Genomic DNA, 20,700 nt, shown 5'->3' with positions numbered 1-20,700 from the left:
TCCAGCTCACGGCTCCATGGGGTCTCTGTGAAAACCCAGGCCCCTTCCTCCGCGGCTTCAACCTCGAGAGTTAGCTCAGGCACTGCTTCCTCCAGGAAGTCTCCTTGGTTCCCTCTCCACTCTGCCCAAGCCTGCTTTTGGTGAGCTTGCATTCTCATAGCACTCAGTGCCTACTATGTGCCAGGGAAGGTACTGGATGTACTGGTGTCCTATTGCTGCGACCAATTACTACACCCTCAGTGGCTTAGCCACACAGTTATTCTGGAATGCTGTAGTTCAGACCCGAAGTGGGTCGCACTGAACTAAACATCAAGGTGTCCGCAGGGCCACGTTCCTGTGTGGAGGCCCATGCTTCCAGAAGCCACTAGCCACCTGCACCCTTGGTGGATGTCCCCTTCCGCTTCCTTCAAAGCCAGTGAACAGCAGGCAGTGTCCTTCTCACAGTGCATCTCTGCCCTCTTCTCCCTCTTCCGCGATGAAGGACCCTGGATTACATCAGCCTGGCCCAGATCATCATCCCACCCAAGATCAGCTGGCTAGCACTCTTAATTTTTCCTTGGCATGTCGCAGAACATACTCATGTTCTAGTGATTAGGATATGGACATCTTTGGGGCAATTTTTCTGTCTATCACAACTTGTTGGACTTTAACATTTGCCAGTTTTGGCATGTATAAAATGATGGATCATTTTAAAATTCTTTCAATTATAGTTGATATACAAGTTTTATATTGGTTTTAGGTGTACAACATAGTGATTAGACACTTATATAACTTATGAAGTGATCATCCCAGTAAGTCTAGTGCCTATCTGGCCCCACACATAATTACAGCATTATTGATTATATTTCCTCTGCTGCACTTTACATTCCCCATGACTTTTTTTATCATTGGCAATTTGTGCATCTTAATTCCTTCTCCTTTTTCATCCAGTCCCTGCTATCTGACAACCTTCAATTTGTTCTCTGTATTTATGAGTTTGTTTTGTTTGTACATATCCTTCCATTTACTTGTATCTTCTTCAATTTCTCTCTTCAATGTCTTTTAATTTTTCAAGTACAGGTCTTTTATCTCATTGATAAATTTATTCCTAGGTATTTTATTCTTTTTGGTGCAGTTGTAAATGGCACTGTGTCCTTAAATTTTTCTCTGATAGTTTGTTATCCTATGCAAATCGACTGAACGGTGGAACGACCAATCGCTGTGACACACACTGACCACTAGGGGGCAGGTGCTCAACGCAGGAGCTGCCCCCTGGTGGTCAGTGCGCTCCCACAGGGGGAGTGCCGCTCAGCCAGAAGCTGGGCTCACGGCTGGTGAGCGCAGTGGTGGTGGCAGGAGCCTCTCCCGCCTCCATGGCAGTCGGACGTCCCCTGAGGGCTCCCGGACTGCAAGAGGGTGCAGGCCGGCCTGAGGGACCCCCCACCCCCCAAGTGCACGAATTTCATGCACTGGGCCTCTAGTTGGTATATAAAAATCCAACCATTTCTGAATATTAATTTTGCATTCTGCTATTTTACCGAATTCATTTTAGTTCTGATCACTTTTTTGGTAGACTCTATAGGGTCTGTATATAGTATTATGTCATCAAAAAAATGACAGTTTTACTTCTTTCTTTCCAATTGCAATACTATTTATCTATTTTTCTTGCCTGATTACTATGGCTGGGACTTCCAATACTATGTTGAACAAAAGTGAAGAAAGTGGAAATCCTTGTCCTGTTCCTAATCTTAAAGAACAGCTGTCAGCTTTACACCATTGATATGATGTTAGCTGTCAGTCTGTATGATGTTATTTGGCCTTTATTATATTGAGACATTGAGGTATGTTCCCTCTATCCCCACTTTGCTGAGAGTTTTTATCATAAATGGATGTTGGATTTTGTCTGATGTTCTTTCTGCATCTCTTGATATAATTATATGCCTTTATCCTTCATTTTGCTTATGTGCTGTATCATGGCAATTGATTTGCAGATATTGAATCAACCTTGTACTGCAGGAATCAGTCTCACTTGATCATGGTGTATGGTCTTTTTAATGCTGAATTGGTTTTGCTACTATTTTGTTGAGGATTTTCACATCTATGTTTACCAGCGATATTGGCCCTGTTTTTGTAGTGTCTTTGTCTGGTTTTGATGTCAGGTTAATTCTGACCTTGTAAAATGAGTTTGGGCACCTTTCCTCTTCTTTAGTTGTTTGGAGTAGTTTGAGAAGCATAAGTATTAATTTTTCTTTCAATGTTTGATAAAATTTGCCTGCAAAGCCATCTGATCCAGGACTTTTGTTTTTTGAGAGTTTATTGATTACTGATTTTATTTCATCGGTAGGTATCAGTCTGTTCCGATTTTATGTTTCATCTTAATTCAATCTGGGAAGATTGTGTTAGGTGTATAGTTGTTTACAAGTTATATCCTCTTGTTGGATTGATCCTTTTACCATTGTCAAATGCCCTTCTGTATATAGGAATTGATCTATTTATTTTAGGTTGTCCAATTTGTTGGCATATAATTGTTCATAGTATTTTCTTATAATTTGTATTTCTGTGGTGTCAGTTGTCACTTCTCTTTCATTTCTTATTTTATTTATTTGGGGCCTTTCTCTTTTTTTCTTGATGAATAATGAAAGGTTTATCTTTTCATCAAACCAGTTCTTGGTTTCATTGATATTCTGTGTTTTTTAGACTCTCTTTCATTTATTTCTGCTTTGAACTTATTTCCTTCCTTCTACTTACTCTGTTCTTTTTACTAGTTCATTTAGGTGTATGGTTAGCTTGTTATTTGAGATTTTTCTTTTTTTTTTATGTAAGCCTGTTTTGCTATGAATTTCCCTTAGAACTGCTTTGGTTGTGTTGATTTTGGGTTGTTTTCATTCTTATTTATCTCAAAATATCTTTTGATTTCTTCCTTGATCTTGTTGTTAATCCATTCATTATTTAGTAGCATGTTATTTAGCTTACACGAGTTTGTGTGCTTTTGAGTTTTCTTCTTGTAATTGATTTCTAGATTCATACCATTGTGGCTGGAGAAGATGCTTGATATATCAATGTTCCTAAATTTATTGAGACTTGTTTTGTGTCCTAACATGTAGTCTATCCAGGGAAATGTTCCATGCATACTTGAATGTGTATTCTGCTTTTAAGAGAAATGCTCTATCAATATCATTTAGATACATATGGTATAATGTGTCATTTAAGGTCACTTTTCCTTGTTGATTTTCTGTCTGGATGATCTATCCATTGAAGTCAATGGGGTGGTAAAGTTCCCAACTATGACTGCATTACTGTCAATCTTTCCATTTATGTCTGTCAATATTTGCTTTATGTATTTAGGTGTGCAGGTGTTTACAAGAGTTATATTCTTTTGTTGGATTTATCCTTTTATCAACATGAAATGCCCTTCTGTATATTTTGTTATGGCTGTGTTAAGGTCAATTTTTTTTCTCCTGTAAGTATTGCTACCTCAGAGGCTTTTTCTTCACTTCCATTGACATGAAATTTATTTTTCATCCTTTTAATTTAAGTCTGTGTATGTTTTCATCTGAAATGGGGCTCTCGTAGGCAGCATAGGTATGGGTCTTTTTTAAATCCACTTAGCCACCAAATGTCTTTTGTTTGGGGCATTTAGTCCATTTACATTTAAAGTAATTATTAATAGGTATGTAGTTATTGCCATATTATTCACTGTTTTCTGATTGTTTTTATAGTTCTTCTCTCTTCCTTATTATTTTACTCTCTTCTTTTGAATGCTGATGACTTTCCATAGTATTATGCTTAGATTCCTTTCTCTTCATTTCTTGTTTATTTCTTGGAGGTTTTTGGTTTCTGCCAAGGGCCATTTGGATACTTATAACATCATTCTCAGGCCATACAAAATTATCAACTTAAAAATTAGCCTTTATATTTGGTCAAACATTTAATTAACTCACCCCTAATGACTTGGCAGGGCCAGGCCAAATGATATCTCAGGCCTTATATGGCCTGCTGGTCAGATGTTCCCCACCCCTGCTATATACCAAGCTATGTTATGAAAGCCTGTTTTAAGTTTATGATCTCTTAAGTTTGAACACTTCTAAAATCGCTACAGTTTTTACTCACCCTCTCCACATTTATGTTTTTGTCGTTTTTTTAAAAACTTTTGTATCTCTTAATTGATTGTTGTAATTACTCGTGATCTCCCTACTTTGCCTTTAAACCTTTGTACTATCTTTATAGTTGGTTGATCCTTGGCTTTTACTAAGTGTTGGCCTTTGTCAGTGAGCATTTTTTCTATCATATATTTCCTTATTTTTATTTTTGATCTTTTCTACTTAAAGCGGTCCCTTTAACATTTCTAACATTTCTTGTAATACTGATTTAGTGGTAATGAACTCCATTAGCTTTTTCTTGCCTGGGAAACTCTCTCTCCTTTAATTGTAAATGATAGCCTTGTTGGGTAGAGTAATCTTGGTTGTAGTAGGTTTTTGCTTTTTTTTTTCATCACTTTGATTATTTTGTGCTGATCCTTCTGGCCTGCAAAGTTTCTGTTGAGAAATCATCTGGAAGTTTTATGGGAGCTCCCCATGCATAACTAGTTGCTTTTCTCTTGCTGCTTTTAAGACCCTCTCTTTATCGTTACCCTTTGGCATTTTATTATGATGTGTCTTAGTGTGGACCTCTATGGATCCATCTTGTTTGAAACTCTCCATTTCCTGTAATTGTATGGCTATTTCTTTCACCAGGTTAGGGAAGGTTGCAGTCATTATTCAAATGCTTTTCAGTCCTCTGTCTCTTTTTCCTCTGGTATACCTATGACACTAATGTTGGTATGCTTGATGCTATCCAGAGGTTTCTTAAATTATTTTCATTTTTTATTTATATTTTCTTTATGCTGTTTCAAATGGACATTTTCTTCTACTTTGCCTTCTAGATCACTGATTTGATTCTCTGCTTCATCTAATCTTCCTTTAATGTATGCTTCATTTCAGTTATTATATCCTTAATTTCTGATTCTTTCTTTTCTATTACCATTTTTATGTTTCCTGTGTCTCTGTTGGAGTTCTCACCAAGTTTACCTATTCTTCCCCTGAGTTAAGAATCTTTGTAACCGGTGTTTTGAACTCTGCATCTGGTAGATTCCTTGTCTCCACTTCATTTCATTTATCTGGACTCTGCTGTATTCTTTCATTTGGGACATGCTTGTTCTGGTTCCCTCCTGTGTTTGTTTCTACACATTGCGTGGACCTGGTATGTCTCCTGGTCTGGGCAGAGTAGTCTGTGTAGCAGATGTCCTGTTATGCCCAGTGCACTGTCTCCTTGGTCACCCGAGCTGGTTGCTCTAGGGGTGTCCCTTGTGTGGGTTGTGTGTGTCCTTCTGTTGTAGTTGAGCCTTGATTGTTGTTGGCACAACAGTGGTGAGTGGAGTTTACCCTCAGCCTGACTGGCCGTGAGGACTGGCCATGACTGCGGTGGGTAAGCTGTTGTTTGGCACCTGACCCAGAGGAGGAGAGCTGCTTTGTGGGGCTCTAGTGCCAGCTGAGTCAGCCCTTCTGGCGTGTCATTTGGGAGCTGGTTTGGGTGGTGCTGTAGTGTGGTCTGAAGCCAGCCAGCAGGTGTGTTGTTTCTGGAGCCTCTTGGGAGGTGCTCTGGAGGTCAAGGTCAGCCACCACTGTGCCCTGCTTGGGGCTATCTTGTAGGAGCGACAGAGGGGTCTGTGTTGGTAGCTGCTTGTTCTGAGCTTGGGGGTGCTTGGGAGAGGCTCTTTTGTAAACTGAGGCTGGCCCTAGTGTCAGGCTTGGAACCCTTTGGTGGCACCACAATGTGAGCTCAGGCCAGCTGCCACCTGCGCTGGGTTTGTGGCTGCTTAGTTGAAGCTACGTTCCAAGCCAAGACTGGCCGCTGCTTACGCCGGCCTTGGTCACCAGCTGTGCTGGTGCTGGAGCAGCTTCGCGAGAGGAGCAGGGCCCGCTGAGGCGAGCTGCTGCTGCTGGGGGTTGTGGACAGGTGAGAGATTCTAGGGAAGTCCACAGCATGAGCTAAGGCAGGCCACTCACGTGGAGGCTGGGAGAGGTTTGGCCAAGTGTGCGAGTTAGGGGACAGGGTCTCAGGGAGTCACCAGGGTGGGGCAAACACTGTTGGGTTACTGGAGAGCTGATGTGGTACCTGCCTGCTCTGGGCTGGCGTGGGTGGGGGAGGACTCAACAAAGGAACAATGGCGCTTGCCAGCACTTCCATCCCTGGAGAGAGGGGTCCCGACCCAGGCCCCTCCAGCCCTTGCCCTGAAGCTAGTCAATCAGTGCCTCCCCATATGTCCCTGGCATTTTTTGAGCTGTTTCCTCTGTGCTGGAGCCCAGAGCGAGTGAGCCTTTTCTTTGGCCCTTTAAGACCTGCAGTGCCTAGGTCTGCAGCAGCCCTCAGTCACAGTCCCCCCGGTTTTCACGGCCAGATGTTATGGGGACTCCTTTTCCAGGCACTGGTGCCCAGGCTGGGGAGCTGGGTAAGGGCCTTGGACCCCTTCTCCATGGGGGGACCTCCACAGCCAAGATCTCCCTCCAAATTATCAATCGCCACACTGTGGGTATGGGACCTGCCCAGTCCCTATCTCTGTCCCTCCTGCTAGTCTTGATGTGGCTTCTTGTTTCTATCCTTGGTGACAGGATATCTGCTCAGCTTGTCTTCAGGTGGTTCTTGGGGACAGTTGTATAACTTAGTGGTATTTTGATGTAGTTGTGGGAGGAGATGAGCACAGTGTTTACCTATTCTGCCGTCTTGACCGGAAATGTCTTAAGTGGCCGGGCAAAGGCCAGATCCGAGGGGTTCAAGGAGAGTGGAGGAGAGGAATGTGGAGAGTGCATCCGAGAAGAGGACTGTCCGCGTCAGGATAGGAAAGGTGATGCTGTGGTAATAAACATCCCCTAAAGTCACTGTCTTCATACAGCAACAGTGTGTTGTTTATAATGTGTTTACTATAGGTCCACAGAGGGCTCTAGTCATCGGAAGCGCCCTGTTGCCCTGGCTGGAGAAGGTCTTTCTCAACATGAACTTGTTTGATCACCATGGGCAGAGGGACAGAAAGGCGAATTGTGTGCCAGCCTTTCAAGCTTCCACCTGGAAACACACATATCACTTCCTTTCACACTCCATCCATGCCTAATGGTAAACAAGTGCCTAGAAAGGGCCTGGCTATCACTGAGAGGCACTGCTGAGTAACACAAGAAGCACAGCCTACAGCTGAACTTGCATTTCATTCAAGGATGTCACACAGGGGCTGAGACGCACCTGTGAGTGAGCCGAGTCCTGGCCTCCCCGAGCTCGCAGGGCAAGGGGTGGACCAATCACTTATGCGTAAACAGGAACACAATGAGGAATAAACTAGAACAGGGGTGGGGATGTGTGGTGCTATTTCACACAGATGGCCCGGGAGGGATGAGTTAGTCATGTGTTAGGATGGGATGGAGGCCACAGCGCAGGTGGTGCTGGGCCAGTCAGGGAGGTCACCGAGTTCACATGAGGCCAGTGGCTACGTCAGGGGTCGTGCGTGGTTCAGCCTAAGCCCTCGGGAGTGTTGGTGAGTTTTAAGCACAGGGTTGACATGATCTGATTGTGCTTTTAAAACGTTCTTTGGTCCAGTGGGATGAGTCAGCAGTAAAAGAGGATACATTATTGATAGACACAACACATGGATGAATCTCCGAGAGTATGCACGCACAAGAAGCCAGATACAACGAGCGCATGCTACGCGATTCGATATACGATGGCCAGGAGCAGGCAAACTAATCTATGGTGGTGGAATCAGAAAGGGGGTGCTTGGTGGGTCGTGTGTGTGTGTGTATGTGTGTGTGTGTGTGTGTGCGTGTGCGTGAATTAACTGGAAAGGGGCAGGAGGGAACTTTCTGGGAAGAAGGAAATGTCTGTCTTGTTTTGTGAGGTGGTTATGCTAGTGCATATCACACATACACATATAGCATATATGTATATATATATGTGTGTGTGTGTATATATATATATATATAATATACATGTATTATAGTTATATGTTATTTATAAATATACACACAGGATGTCCCAAAACATGTATACATGCTTTAACAGCTGTTAGCTCAATTGCTGTATCTTTCTTTTCAGACTGAGCTTTGAACAAAGGACATTCACCCTGAAATGCAGGTGGAGCACACACACTGCCTTTATAATTACTCAGTGTGTGTACATTTTTGGGGGACACAGGGGTGTACTCAAAACATGTATACACACTTTAACAGCTGATTATTCTCTTAATTTTCACTCCTTTTTAGGTTTAACTGCTTTGAAATAATGGGTGAAGCCTGACTAAGCTTTGAACAAAGAAAACTTATCCACTAGACTTTTTAATGGGGACACATAAAACATAACGTTTATGGTACAAAACGGCCATCGCTGATAAATTGAGGGCACGAAAACACAGAATGAAATGATTCTTGCTGTTTGCGGTTCTGTTGCTTTGTTATCAGCAGGGCCTGGACCAGAACGGTCATCAGTTTGAAAACAAGCGCTGCCAAAAAATTACTCCTTTCTGTAGATTCCTTTACAGTTTGAAAATGAACTGTATGTTAATAAACACTGACTTTACAATCATTCAAAGTGTGTATACATTTTTTGGGACACCCTATATATGCACATATACTTCTTGTGTAAGTGTGTGTGTAAGCATAAGTATGTGTGTGTAAGCATATGTGTGTATATGTGTGTATATGTGTAAGCATAAGCATGTGTGTATATGTATATGTGTGTGTACATGTGTGTGAGTATGAGTGTTTATATATGTATAAGTGTGTGTGTGTGCGCGCGCGCGCACCTGTGTTGTGGGATAGATGGAGACAGCTGGCAGGGTGTTAGGAGGCTCCAGGTGAGGCTGGCGGTCCCTGGGCGAGTAGTGGAGAGTGCATGGATTTAGACAGCGTGTTTTTCCTGGAGGTGCTATAACAAGTTACCACAAACTTGGTGGCTTAAAATAGCAGAAATTTGCCTGGCAGATGTGGCTCAGTGATGGAGCAGCGACCTATGAACCAGGAGGTCACGGTTCAATTTCTGGTCAGGGCACATGCCCGGGTTGCGGGCTCAATCCTGTGCAGGAGGCAGCCGATGGATGATTCCCTCTCGTTTTTGATGTTTCTCTCCCTCCCCCTCCCCCTCTCCCTCTCTGATATCAATAAAAAACAACAAAAAACCCCAGAAATTTATCCTCTAACAATTTAGAGGCTACAAATCCCAAATCAAGGTGTCGGCAGGGCTCCCCCTGAAGGTTGTGGGGAGAGTCCTTCCTCCCTCTTCCAGCTCCTGGTGGCTGTTCTCAGTCCCTGGTGCTCTTGGCCTGAGTCTCACATGCCTTCCCTCTGTGTGACTCATCTCATTACAGCACCCCTAATCCAGTACTTTATATCTGCACGAGAGGGCGGTGCATGAATTTGTACATGGGTGAGGTCCCTCAGCCTGGCCGGCAATCGGGGCGATCGGGCTGTCTCACCCAGTCCTGATAGGGGTCGATTTGGGCTGGCCGGTTGGGGGAGGGACCGCGGGAGGTTGGCCAGCCGTGGGAGATTGGCAGTGGGAGTTCACTGACCACCAGGGGGCAGCTCCTGCATTGAGTATCTGCCCCCTGGTGGTCAGTGTGCATCATAGCGACTGGTTTTTTATCGTTCGGTCGCTTAGGCTTTTATATACAGACAGTCCTCAGGTTATGTCAGACTCGACGTATGTCGTTTCGTGGTTATGTCGCCATTTCCCATTTATTTATAAAAAAAAGTTCCATCATTTTGACATATGTACATATGTGCTTTTTGTTTTTTATTATTTATTTACCACAAGTAAAGGTTAGGAATTGTTATCTTTTAATTTTTTTTTTACTGTTTTACTTCATTACTGCTGTGTATGTGCTCCATGTGAGTGACGTAGGTGCTTACGTGGGTGGGTTCCGACTTATGGTGAAAATCGCGTTACATCGCGCCGTAGGAACGGATCTCCAATGTAACCTGGGGACCTACTGTATATAGATGCCTGCTTTTATAACTGGCAATTTGTACTTCTTAACCCTGTCCCTTTTATTGTCATTCTCCAACCCCCTTCCATCTGGCAACCATCTATTTATCCTCTGTATCTGTGACTTCGTTCATGTTTTGTTTGTTCATTTATTTTGTTTATTTGTTTTTAGATTCCACATATAAGGGAAATCATGCAGCGTTGTCTTTCTCTGTCTGCCTTAGTTCACTCTGCACAGTATCTTCTGGGCCCATCCACGTTGCCGATGGCTGAGTCCTGTTCCATTGTCTCTATGCATTGTCTGTACCCATTGATGGGCATTGCTTCCCTTGTGATTACCACGGGGGTTACACCTAACGTCCTGTTAGTGCTGAGTGTTTGAGTTTATCATCCTAACTTCAGGGACATAGACACTCTGCTCCTACAACACTCCCGTCAGTGGTTGACGTCACAAATTCCCATCTTTGTACATCATGCACATACATCAGCTAAGAGTTCTAACTGCACCAATCTCCTGAGTCGTGGCTGGGCTTTGACAGGGCTGGGTTTGTGCCAAGCAGGTGCGAAGGCGGGACGGGGGCTCGGGTGATGGGAGGAGCCCTGGTGTCATGGCCCAGGATCCAGTGCTGGGAAAGAGGGTGAGGACAGGTGTATGTGTTTTATATTTTTATTTTTTAAAAGTTATTCCCTTTTTTTTTCTTTTTAGTTTTGTCACACTGGGAGAATTCAGTGCTGTATTTATTTATATTTTTATTGATTTCAGAGAGGAAGGGAAAGGGAGAGATGGAAACATCAATGATGAGAGAGAATAATTGATCGGCTTCCTCCTGCAAAACCCCTTCTGGGGACTAAGCCCGCAACCCAGGCATGTGCCCTTGACCGGAATCGAACCTGGGACCCTTCATTCTGCAAGCCAGCACTCTATCCACTGAGCCAAACAGGCTAGGGCAGGTGTGTGTGTTCAATGACAGATGAAGGTCTTGAGGAACTGGAAGCATTGCTGCCATGCACTGTAAGGACAGCGATGGGGCAGAGGGGAGCTGACACCAGGCCCCCAGAAGCGCAGGGATTGCTGCCCTCACTTGGAAGAGGCTCACGTGGCTCCAGGAAACAGCCTCCAGCCCGGCCGGTGTGGCTCAGTGGTTGAGCATTAACCTGAGCCAGGAGGTCACGGTTCAAATCCCTGTCAAGGCACATGCCCGGGTTGCGGGCTCGATCCCCAGTGTGGGGTGTGCAGGAGGTAGCCAATCAATGATTCTCTCTCATCACTGATGTTTCTATCTCTCTCCCTCTCCCTTCCTCTTTGGAATCAATTAAAATATATTTAAAAGGCGCCTAAAGTTACTATAATAAAAAACTAAGTAACAGCCTTGGAGAGGGGGCTCAGAGAAGTGAGACCAGTGGGAGGAGGCCAGTGAATGGGGTGCCGATCCTCGAGGAGAGGTGTGCCCATCCTCAGGCAGCAGGGTGCTGACCCTTGGGAAGAGGGTGCCAACCCTCGTGAGGGAGGAGAAGCAGCTCACAGGTCCACAGGAGCAGAGGTGTTACAGGCAGGTGGTATGAGCTTCAAAGGAATTGATGTTTCTAAGGAGGCAAAGTGGTTTAAAATAGGGAAACGGAGAGTTAGGACGTGGATTAGGGGAGGACAAGAAGACAGCCTGTACCTGGGAGAGCTCGGGGAGCAGGTCCCGGAGCAGGGATAGCTGCACAGGAGCTGAGGCTCCATGAGGAGAGTTGAGGGGGTGGGACGAGGCGGGAGGGGAAGACGACAGAGTGACCCAGACAATCAGCTGTCACGCCCAAGCTGGGGGCCTCAGGTGGCACACGTCGGTGCGCGGTTCGCTCATCTGCTCAAGCACAGAGCAAGGGCCTGCTCTCTGTGGTGGCCTGGGGTTAGGTAAACAGGAGGCTGGCCACACGCACACCCCTCAATGCAGCGTTTGCCCTGCCGCAGATGGGCTCGGGCCTGTGCTGACACCCTCCGTGGAGCCCTGGTCAGAACCCGCCTGGGGTTCGGTGGTGAGTGTTAGACTGCCTCACACCTGGGCTCTCAGCTGAGAATCTGTTTCTTCTCCTCAGTTGCCATAATTAGGTTAAAAAGATAAGTCCCTTGCTGTTTGGTATGCATTTTTAAGCCAAGGTCATTTTGGGGGGCGTGGAGGGAAGGTGTAGCATTTCTTTCTCATTCTGCATGTCACAGCTTAACTGTCAGTCACTTCTGCCAACGCGTCTTCACTGGGGACCACCTCATGGGGGAACCTGTGGCCTCTCTGGAGACATTTCTGGCTTCATCTAGTGGGAGGCGGCCAGGGATGCTGTGACCGCCCCCCGTCAGTGCACAGGACGGGCCAGCAGGTACCCCACCCACGCGTCCGCAGTGCTGAGGGTGAGACCCGCCTGGGCCCAATCTTCCTCCCCGTCCCATTCGCGGGAGTCCTTCCTGGCACTGCCTGCAGTCTGTGATGATCTGGATGGCTGACATTTTGGGGGAAAATTATCTTATTGTCCTGGTCGAGGCCACGGATGGCAGGTGTCTTTTCTGTCTTGGTCACTGCCGCATGTCCAGTGCTAGCACAATGCCTGGTATACAGTCGGTGCTCAATGACTACCTGTTTTTGAGTGAAAAGGAACCTGTAATGAGGGTTTTTGTCTGTGGATTTACTAGTATTTCTCTCTGTCCAGCTTGGACAGCTCTGCCTAATGCATCAAGGTGAAACTTTGCTTCACTTCAAATTAAACTGATGTTCATCCCGTCAAATCCTGTCCCCCAGGAATCATGTCACATGGTGAGCGGCTTTCAGAGGTGTTTATAACACACAAAAGCTCCTCCTCTCCCGCTGCGGAAAGGGACAGAGGCGAAGAGGCAGAGGCCACGACTGAGTGTTTAATGTATAAAATGTCACCATTTTTATTTGCCATTGTAATGAGGTGTATCTCCTCCAGATTGTAACAAAATTTCCACAGCTTATTCCAAAAGAAAATTGTAATACAAGAGATTTTAGAAAATTAAACACATTTGTTTAAAAATTCTATCATGTAAACCTTAACATAACAGGGTAGTTACGATAATACTACACGTGTCGGAGCGAACCTGCCCGCGTCCAGGCCTGGGGCACAGACAGTAGCCCAGGCTCCACATCGTTGCCGCATTACCCCTAACCGCCGCCTGGGGCCCAGCCGGGGGGACTGTGCCAGGCTGAGGCCTCCCACGGTGGACGTGGCCCCTGCACCCACAGCCCCTCCTCCCCGAAGTCAGTATCTGATGAGTCAAGCAGTGCTTACTGAGCAGCTGTGCAGGGGGTGGAGCTAAGGCTGCAGAGGTGAAGATGGTCAGGATGAACCCAGATAACAGAAACCCTAGTCAGCTCCGCCCCTCACCCCCAGAAACCCGTGTCCCCGGGCTCTCGTCCGAGTGGTCAGCACGCTGCTCTCCTCCCACGTTCCCAGCCCCGACTTTGCAAGGGCATCTCCTGTCTGGTCTCTGGGTGGAAGAAGTCATCAGGGTGAACGAGTGTCCTCTCCCTCCACAGCTCACGTGGCCACAGGTGACCTGAGCAGACTCATGGGCAGGTGGCAGCCTGGACAGGTCAGCTAGTGGTTTTCCAGTTTCGATGGGAAGATGTTCACGGGCCGTAAGAACTGACCCTGGACATCGAAATGCTAATGTCTCCAGCATGCTCTACCGTGGATGGTCGTCCAGGTACCATCGTTCAGAGAAATCAGATTTTTTCCTAAAGAAGCTGACTGGATCGGTCGGGAAGCCGCTCAACATGGCCTTAGGGCTCTGTGACTAAGTCAGGAGTGTTCATTGGCGGTGTCCTGGCAGAAACAGTGAGAAGTCAGGAGACGGACCAAGGAGGCTGTTCCAGGGACTGCGGGCTGAGCAGGGGGTTCGCTCAAAGCTCAGGCTTGTCGGCCTCCACCCTTGTGCCTGTCGATCCCAGAGCTGACGTTTTAGCTTAGAAACATAATCAAGACTGCGTGCTACAGAAACATGAAAATGAACTTTTGGCACGGAAATCTGAGATAAATTATACAGTGCTACAATTGTTCAAAAATAGCACAGAAGCTAATCTGAACAGCAAATATTTAATGTTAGCTTTAATGAAACAATGCACAATATTTGAAACATGATCGCTGCAAACCCCTTGCTTAGAAGCAGATGCTGCCTGGGGAAGGGCCTCTGCCAGGCCCAGCCTGCAGGCTGGGGAGCCGTCAAGCGCGCACCACGTCCCAAAGGAACCGCCAGGGAGAGGTCCAGACAGGAGGGGTGCCCATCTAGGATATACCTTAGCCTGGCTGATGTCCTGGCAGGTGGGGCCCCTGGCAGGGCCCTTCTCGGGCAGGTGGGCCCACCCATCCTCAGGGTGAGGCTGAAAGCCAGCCTGTTCTTTACAATCAGTTACATGCCTGCCAAGGTGAGCCGGGGTGAGTGCCTCCCGGTGGATGAACGCTGGGCTGGTACAGAGGAGCCAGAAGGAAGGAAGAGGGACTGGTTAGAAGGCCCTGCTGGGACCCAGAGAACAGGCCTGGCCCCCAGGTGAGGGGCAGCGGGCACCTCTGGGCTGCCACCACGAGCAGGTGGGGTGGGCTGAGGCCTGGGACCTGTGGCCCGGTGCTCAGGTGGGCAAACTGCCCCATGTGATACCAAGAGAAAAAGGAGGCCACCAGCTGGCCAGCCACAGCCGGGGCTGGGAAGCAGGCAGTGCTTCGTCTCGTCACCTGGCTGGCGGACAGTGTGCTGGTGCCTGTGTCCTGTGGCCTCGCGCATTGGTGACAATGGTGTTATCGATCCTACGATGTGAACAGCTTTGATTGCCTCTGTTTTATTACAGCACAACACACAACCTGCCACCCTGGTAAATTCCAGTGGTTATCGAAGGACTCGTCTTAATAAGCTCCCAGCCGGGGCAGAGCCGAGTGCTATGATTAGGCCGCGCCCACATCCCCCGCTCTCGCTGCTAGCACATCCTGCCAGGTTTCACACGATGATATCTTGTCTTCACTACTCAATCGGGTGACCCCGTTTGTAACCAGGTGACCCCAATGTGCCCAGCTGTTGGGTATTAAAGGTGCCACCGTGGACAGGAGAGCCACCTCCTCCCCCAGGGCCCGACTGGACAAACGCTGGGCTGTTCTCACTGCGGCTCGGTGCACTGCAAGGGGCTGCCTGCTCCTCACGGGAGCTGTGTGCCGGGGATGGATGCTGAGCTGGAGCCGGCCATGCCGAGCCGACTGCGGGCTGTCCTTTCCGCGATGGTGTGCGCAGGGAGGCCGGCAGCCGGCCCTCGGGATTGGACCCAGGTTGAAGGGCAGGAGAAAGTCCCGAGAGGCTGGCATCTGTGCACCTGGCTGGGCCCAGGGTCTGTCCTTCTGCTCTGGGAACAGGAAGTCCCTCCTTCCACACGCCCAGCAGGGCCAGGGTCTGTTGAGCAGCTGAATGGACTAAATCACTGCAGAACATTCTGATTCCAAAGTTAAGGCTTTGAGGAGTTGCTGTAATGCGCATGTCACATGCATATCTGAGCTAAAACTAGGGGTGGTCTGTACTTTAAAGGTGATTTCAGGGTTTCTGCGTGATCACAAAACAGGGTAGAAAGAGCAAGCAGCCAAAGTTCCCATGTGGCCCCAGGAATGTGCTTTTACAACCAGTGGGAGAGCAGGGCGCGTTTTCCATGAACGATTCCGCTTCAGAAGACGGGAGGCAGGGTTCCTCCTGTGTGAATACAGGCTGAGGGGGACTGTTTCTCCCGGCTGAGCACCTGTCCGCCTGGCTGTCAGAGCAGGTTCCTGGAGGTTTCGCACGCGGACGTGTTTCAGGGCAGGTGCCTGCAAAGGCTGCCGGTCAGAGCCCGTGGCCCCGGGTGGGGCCGCTGGAGGTGGGTGCTCCATTCCGTGTCTAATACGACCAGGAGGAGAGGCGTCGGGGAGCAGGCTCCGCTGTCCGGACGGCAGTGCTGGACGGCCTCTCGGCTGCGTCACGAGGACGGAGGGGGAGCAGACAGCGTGAGGCGCGGGGCAGCTGGAGCGAGGCATCCTGCCAATTTCGGAGGGCGGCTCTGTCCCGAGCAGCGCAGCGGCTGGGGCGCAGTGGGGCTGCGAGTTGAAACAAAGGAAGGAGATGTTGCCTCTCTGGACACAGCGTCTCTCGGGTCCTCTCACCCCCGAGCTGACTGCAGGGTCCCCTGCCACTCACTCCTGCCGCAGCCCGAGAACAGCAGGCCCTCGGCCCACCTGGCTGTCCCCTCAGAAGGGACTCGGGCCTGTAGCTGGGCGAGGCTGTGTGGGCTGCACCTCGGCTGTCACAGGAGGTGGCTCTCCTGTCCACGTGGCACCTGGAATGCCCTGCACAGGGTTTCCTCCCGGGACAGCCCACCTGGGCCCCCGAGATCTGGGTGGAGCTGAGGGCTCCGGGATGCGTAGGTGGTTAGCTCCACTGACATCCTTCACACGTCGTCATCCGGTTCCCTACGGATCTGTCCTCGGTTTCACTCATCCCCGCGCAGTCTCTTTCACAGCCTCGCATCTGCTTTCTAGTATCTCCCAGAAGTGCAGCCTCCGCATCCCAGTGCTCGTGCCCAGGGGAGAGGCAAGTCCATGACTGTGTGCAGCCGGCGGCCCTGGCCCTGGAGGGTCTGACGGGGAGCGCTGGGGGAAGCCGGTGAGGCCACGCTCTCACCTTTATCAGTCCAGGGGCACAGGGTCCTGCTCCCCTGCGAGCGCGTGGGGGCAGAGGGTGCCCTCGAGTCTGTCTTAGGGAATGACCATGATCTGTTCAAGGTGGACACATGCCCCAGTTCACACGAGCCACACGGCGGCCCACGGAGCTCGGGGGCCAGGTCTGCAATCCGAGGGCCTAAGAGCCTCTGCAGAGCCGCGTCTCTCACCGCGGGAGGCCTCTCGGCTTGGGAGGCGAGGCCGCCGATTCCCGGGCAGCCCTGAGCGCTCCACCGTGGGGCCACCACGTTGCCACCGATGGCTGGGTGAGTGAGGTCCCCCGAACCTGACAAGGTGCCTGTGCATCAGGGGCCTTGGGTTTCCTGGGGGCCACTCCTCCCAGAAGCCAGGCGTGACCTGGGAGCCACAGTTCAGCGTTGCCAACGGGCTTCTTCGCACACAGGTCCCGGGGTCTCCTGTGGGAGATGCCGCAGAGCTGAGGCTGGACATGGGGCGCTAACAAGGGGTCGTGTCTAATGGCTACTGGTGGAGAGTAAAATGGAAAGGAAACCTGTCCACTGGCCGTAGGCTGCAGAGGCAGTTACAGGAAAAAGAGAAGGAGGACTGTAACAGTCATTCCTGCTCCCAGCAGGAAAAGCCAGAGGCCGTTTCTGAGGGAACCAGGGGCTCCAAGCCCACCTGGGCCCTCCGCTGGCCCCTGGGCTGGAGGGAGGGAAGGAGGCCTGGCTGCTCGGGCAGACCCGGAGAGTGGTGCCCACGTCTGACCAGTTTAATTGGTGCCATGTGACAGGTGGGAAGGTGTGCTCTCAGGTTCACCGGTGCATGTAGCTGTCACTCCAGGTGGCAGGTCCGGCTGCCATGGCCGGACTGGGGGCAGGTGGCCGGGGAGGCAGCAGCGCAGCACGTAAACTGAGTCTGGAAATCCACAGAGGTCAGAGGTCACCGCTCTGGGGCTCCACGTTGCGCGTCTCCCTGGGGTGGCTGCGGGACAGCTTGGGGAAGCGGGAGGCCACCCTGGGCCGGCTGCTCTTGTTCAGTGGCTCTCCGGGAGGGGCGGCGTCACTGTAGGAAGAGGGAGAATGGGTTAAGTGGGGCTCCGAACGCAGGGACCGGGACACCGGAGCAGGGCTCACGGAGGCTGCTGCCCAGCTGGCTGGTGATGCAACATGGAGACACCGAGAATCCACACTGTTACGTACACTTTCCCTTTCCAAAGCACCCAGCACAGCTGTGGGGCACCCGCTCTGGCGGTGGGAGAAGGCACCAGCCATGGCCTTCACCCCTCCCACCCCCCTTCACTGCTCTTCCAGCAAAGGCACGTTCCAGTCAGAAGAGAATGCGTTGGACACACTGCAGACACTAGTGCAGCCATGAGAGGGGCCGCACAGACACGCGAGGGCTGGCAGGATTCATCCTGAGGGTGGTCCGGGCGGATGCCAGCATGGAATAAGGGCATCAGTGACCAGGGGGTCACTGACACGGGTTACGCAGAGTGCGAGGTGGTGAGGACATGACAGGGGAGCGCATCTGCTGACCCACCCGTAGAGGTGCGATGAGGACGCGGCTAAAACAAAGTGGGGGTCCGGGGCCTCCTCCCTGGGGCGGTCGGGCTGGAGCCTCAGAAAAGACCGGAGAGTAGGTTGTAGAGAAGGAGAGAGAAGCAGCGTTCGAGGACCTGGGTTACAGGACTTCCTCAGAGGCAGACGCGAGGGAGGGAGCTGCATGGTTCTCGAGAGATCGAGAGAGCGCTGGCCTGTGCGTGACCTGGGCACATGGTCAGGACCCTGTCATGAGACGGGAAACACAGCATTTCTCCAGCAACACGTGAGAGGTGGAGATCGGGGGGAACGGAGCACACGGAGCGGTGATGTCAGGACACCGCGCAGGCTGTCCGTGTCCCCGCCCGGCCTCGGAGGCGTGGTGTATCCGCATGGGAAAAGGGTCGTGGGTTCATGTGGGAGGAAAAGGAGATAATGGTGCACACGTGAATAAAAACCACGTGAGGCGCCGTGCAGCAGCACTCACAGCTGACATTGTAGTTCTGGGCGACCAGGAGGAGGCGGCGTAGAGTGGGCCTATGCCATGCTGTGATCTGTTAGGTTCTAAGTACAGGAATTAAAACACTCTTTTAGGGAGGGCATACCCTGCCATGAATAGGGAAACCCTGAAGGACGTTCATGCCTTCCTTCATCCCAGGTGGGAAGCGCTGTCCCGGGCACTGAGGATGGCATGGGGAATAAGGCAGGTTCTCCTGGCCCTGGAGCTCACAGGGATGTTAACATGCCATCTATATCCTATCTAATTAAAGAATAATATGCAAATTGACCATCACTCCAACACACAAGATGGCTGCCCCCATGTGGTCAAAGATGGATGCCCCCATGTGGACACAAGATTGCCGCCACAAGATGGCCAGCAGGGGAGGGCAGTTGGGATGGACCAGGCCTGCAAGGGAGGGCAGTTGGGGGCGATCAAGCCTGCAGGGGAGGGCAGTAAGGAGTGACCAGGTCGGCAGAGGAGGGAAGTTGGGGGCAACCGGGCCTGCAGGGAAGGGCAGTTGGGGGGGACCAGGCTTGCAGGGGAGGGCAGTTAGCGGGGGACCAAGCTTGCAGGGGAGGGCAGTTAGGGGCAAACAGGCTGGCAGGGTAGCAGTTAGGCATCAATCAGGCTGGCAGGGGAGTGGTTAGGGGGTGATCAGGCTGGCATGCAGAAGCGGTTAGGGGCAATCAGGAAGGCAGGCAGGCGAGCAGTTGGGAGCCAGTAGTCCTGGATTGTGAGAGGGATGTCCGACTGCCCGTTTAGGATCGTGCCTAAACGGGCAGTCGGACATCCCTCAAGGGGTCCCAGATAGGAGAGGGTGCAGGCTGGGATGAGGAACACCCCCCCCTCCGTGCACGAATTCTGTGCACCGGGCCTCTAGTATATATATTAAAGCCTAAGCGACTGAACGACCTAATGACCATTTGACAGGTTGCTATGATGTGCACTGACCACCAGGGGGCAGACACTCAACACGGGAGCTGCCCCCTGGTGGTCAGTGCACTCCCACAGTGGTAGCGCTGCTCAGCTGACCGTCAGGCTCCAGATGCCGGGCTCATGGCTGGTGAGCGCAGCTGCGGTGGCACAAGCCTCTCCCACCTCCACAGCAGCACTACTGAGCAGCAGCAGCGGCAGGCACAATGGGGCCAGGATTGAGTGGGAGCAGCGTGGCGCCCGACACGGGCTCCTCCCCGGCCGCCTGCCACTTTATGCACTACTACATCACTTGGGGGATGTCAGACTGACGGTCCCAATCCCAAAACTCGCAGTCTGACATCCCCAGAGGGGTCCCGGATTGCTAGAGGATGCAGGCCAGGCTGGGGGACCCACGGGACAGATAAAGAAGAGATGGTGCACGTAGGCTTTTATATATATACACGATATGCTAACATCCCTGTGAGCTCTAGCGGCAAGCTGCCTGAAGATGGCAGGAAGTGCCCTGAGAGGGACAGGGAGTGAAGGGTGCAGCTGAAGGCTCCGGCAGGGAGCCCACAATCTGGTTGTGTTTTAAGTGGCTCCTGCGTGCTGGGCGGAGGGTGGGCTGGAGGGCGGGCTGTGGCTGTGAGCACAGGGCTGGTGAACTCTGACCTCCTACAGCTACTGTAACACACCTCCACACACTCAGTGGCTTAGGACCACACAGCTGTGATGCACTGTCCTACAGGCCTGGAGGGCAGACGTCAGGGTGCATCTGTTTTCCCACCTTTTCCGTCGCCTCCAGCTGGCCGTCTCCATCGCCAAAGCCGCAGTGCAGTACCCCCAGATCTTCCCTCCTCTAAGGACCCTGTGACTACACCGGGCCTGGATAACCTCCCTCTTCTGAGACCCTGAGTCACAGCTGTGGGGTCCCCTCTGCCACGGAAAGGGACACATTCAGGGTCCCAGGAAGCAGGGTGCAGGCATTTTGGGGGCCATTATTCTGCCTAGCACAGATGTTTCTTTCCTTCCTCCTTTCTCCCTTCCCTCCTTCCCTCCCTCCCTCCTTCTTTCCTTTTTTTACAG

The 20,700-nt window shown here is 50.6% G+C and overlaps 1 protein-coding gene across 5 annotated transcripts in view; it reads right to left on the bottom strand.

Moving 5' to 3' along the window:
- SNX29 (sorting nexin 29) overlaps window positions 1–20,700 on the bottom strand; it is a 580,852-nt gene that overhangs the window by 93,110 nt on the left and 467,042 nt on the right. The window contains exon 22 of one of the 5 annotated variants that reach the window (XM_080678986.1): window positions 17,443–17,721. The exons of the other annotated variants lie outside the window; for them this stretch is intronic. Within the exon in view, the coding sequence (XP_080535112.1) occupies window positions 17,592–17,721 (130 nt within the window). The 3' untranslated portion in view covers window positions 17,443–17,591. Of the gene's footprint in view, window positions 1–17,442; window positions 17,722–20,700 lie in introns of those variants that run through there. 5 annotated transcript variants of the gene reach the window in all.

Source organism: Plecotus auritus, assembly GCF_963455305.1.
Source record: "Plecotus auritus genome assembly, chromosome: 7".
NCBI classification, from domain to species: Eukaryota; Metazoa; Chordata; class Mammalia; order Chiroptera; family Vespertilionidae; genus Plecotus; species Plecotus auritus.
Note: the sequence above shows the minus strand (reverse complement) of the source record. Positions and strands in the feature narration are given on the sequence as shown.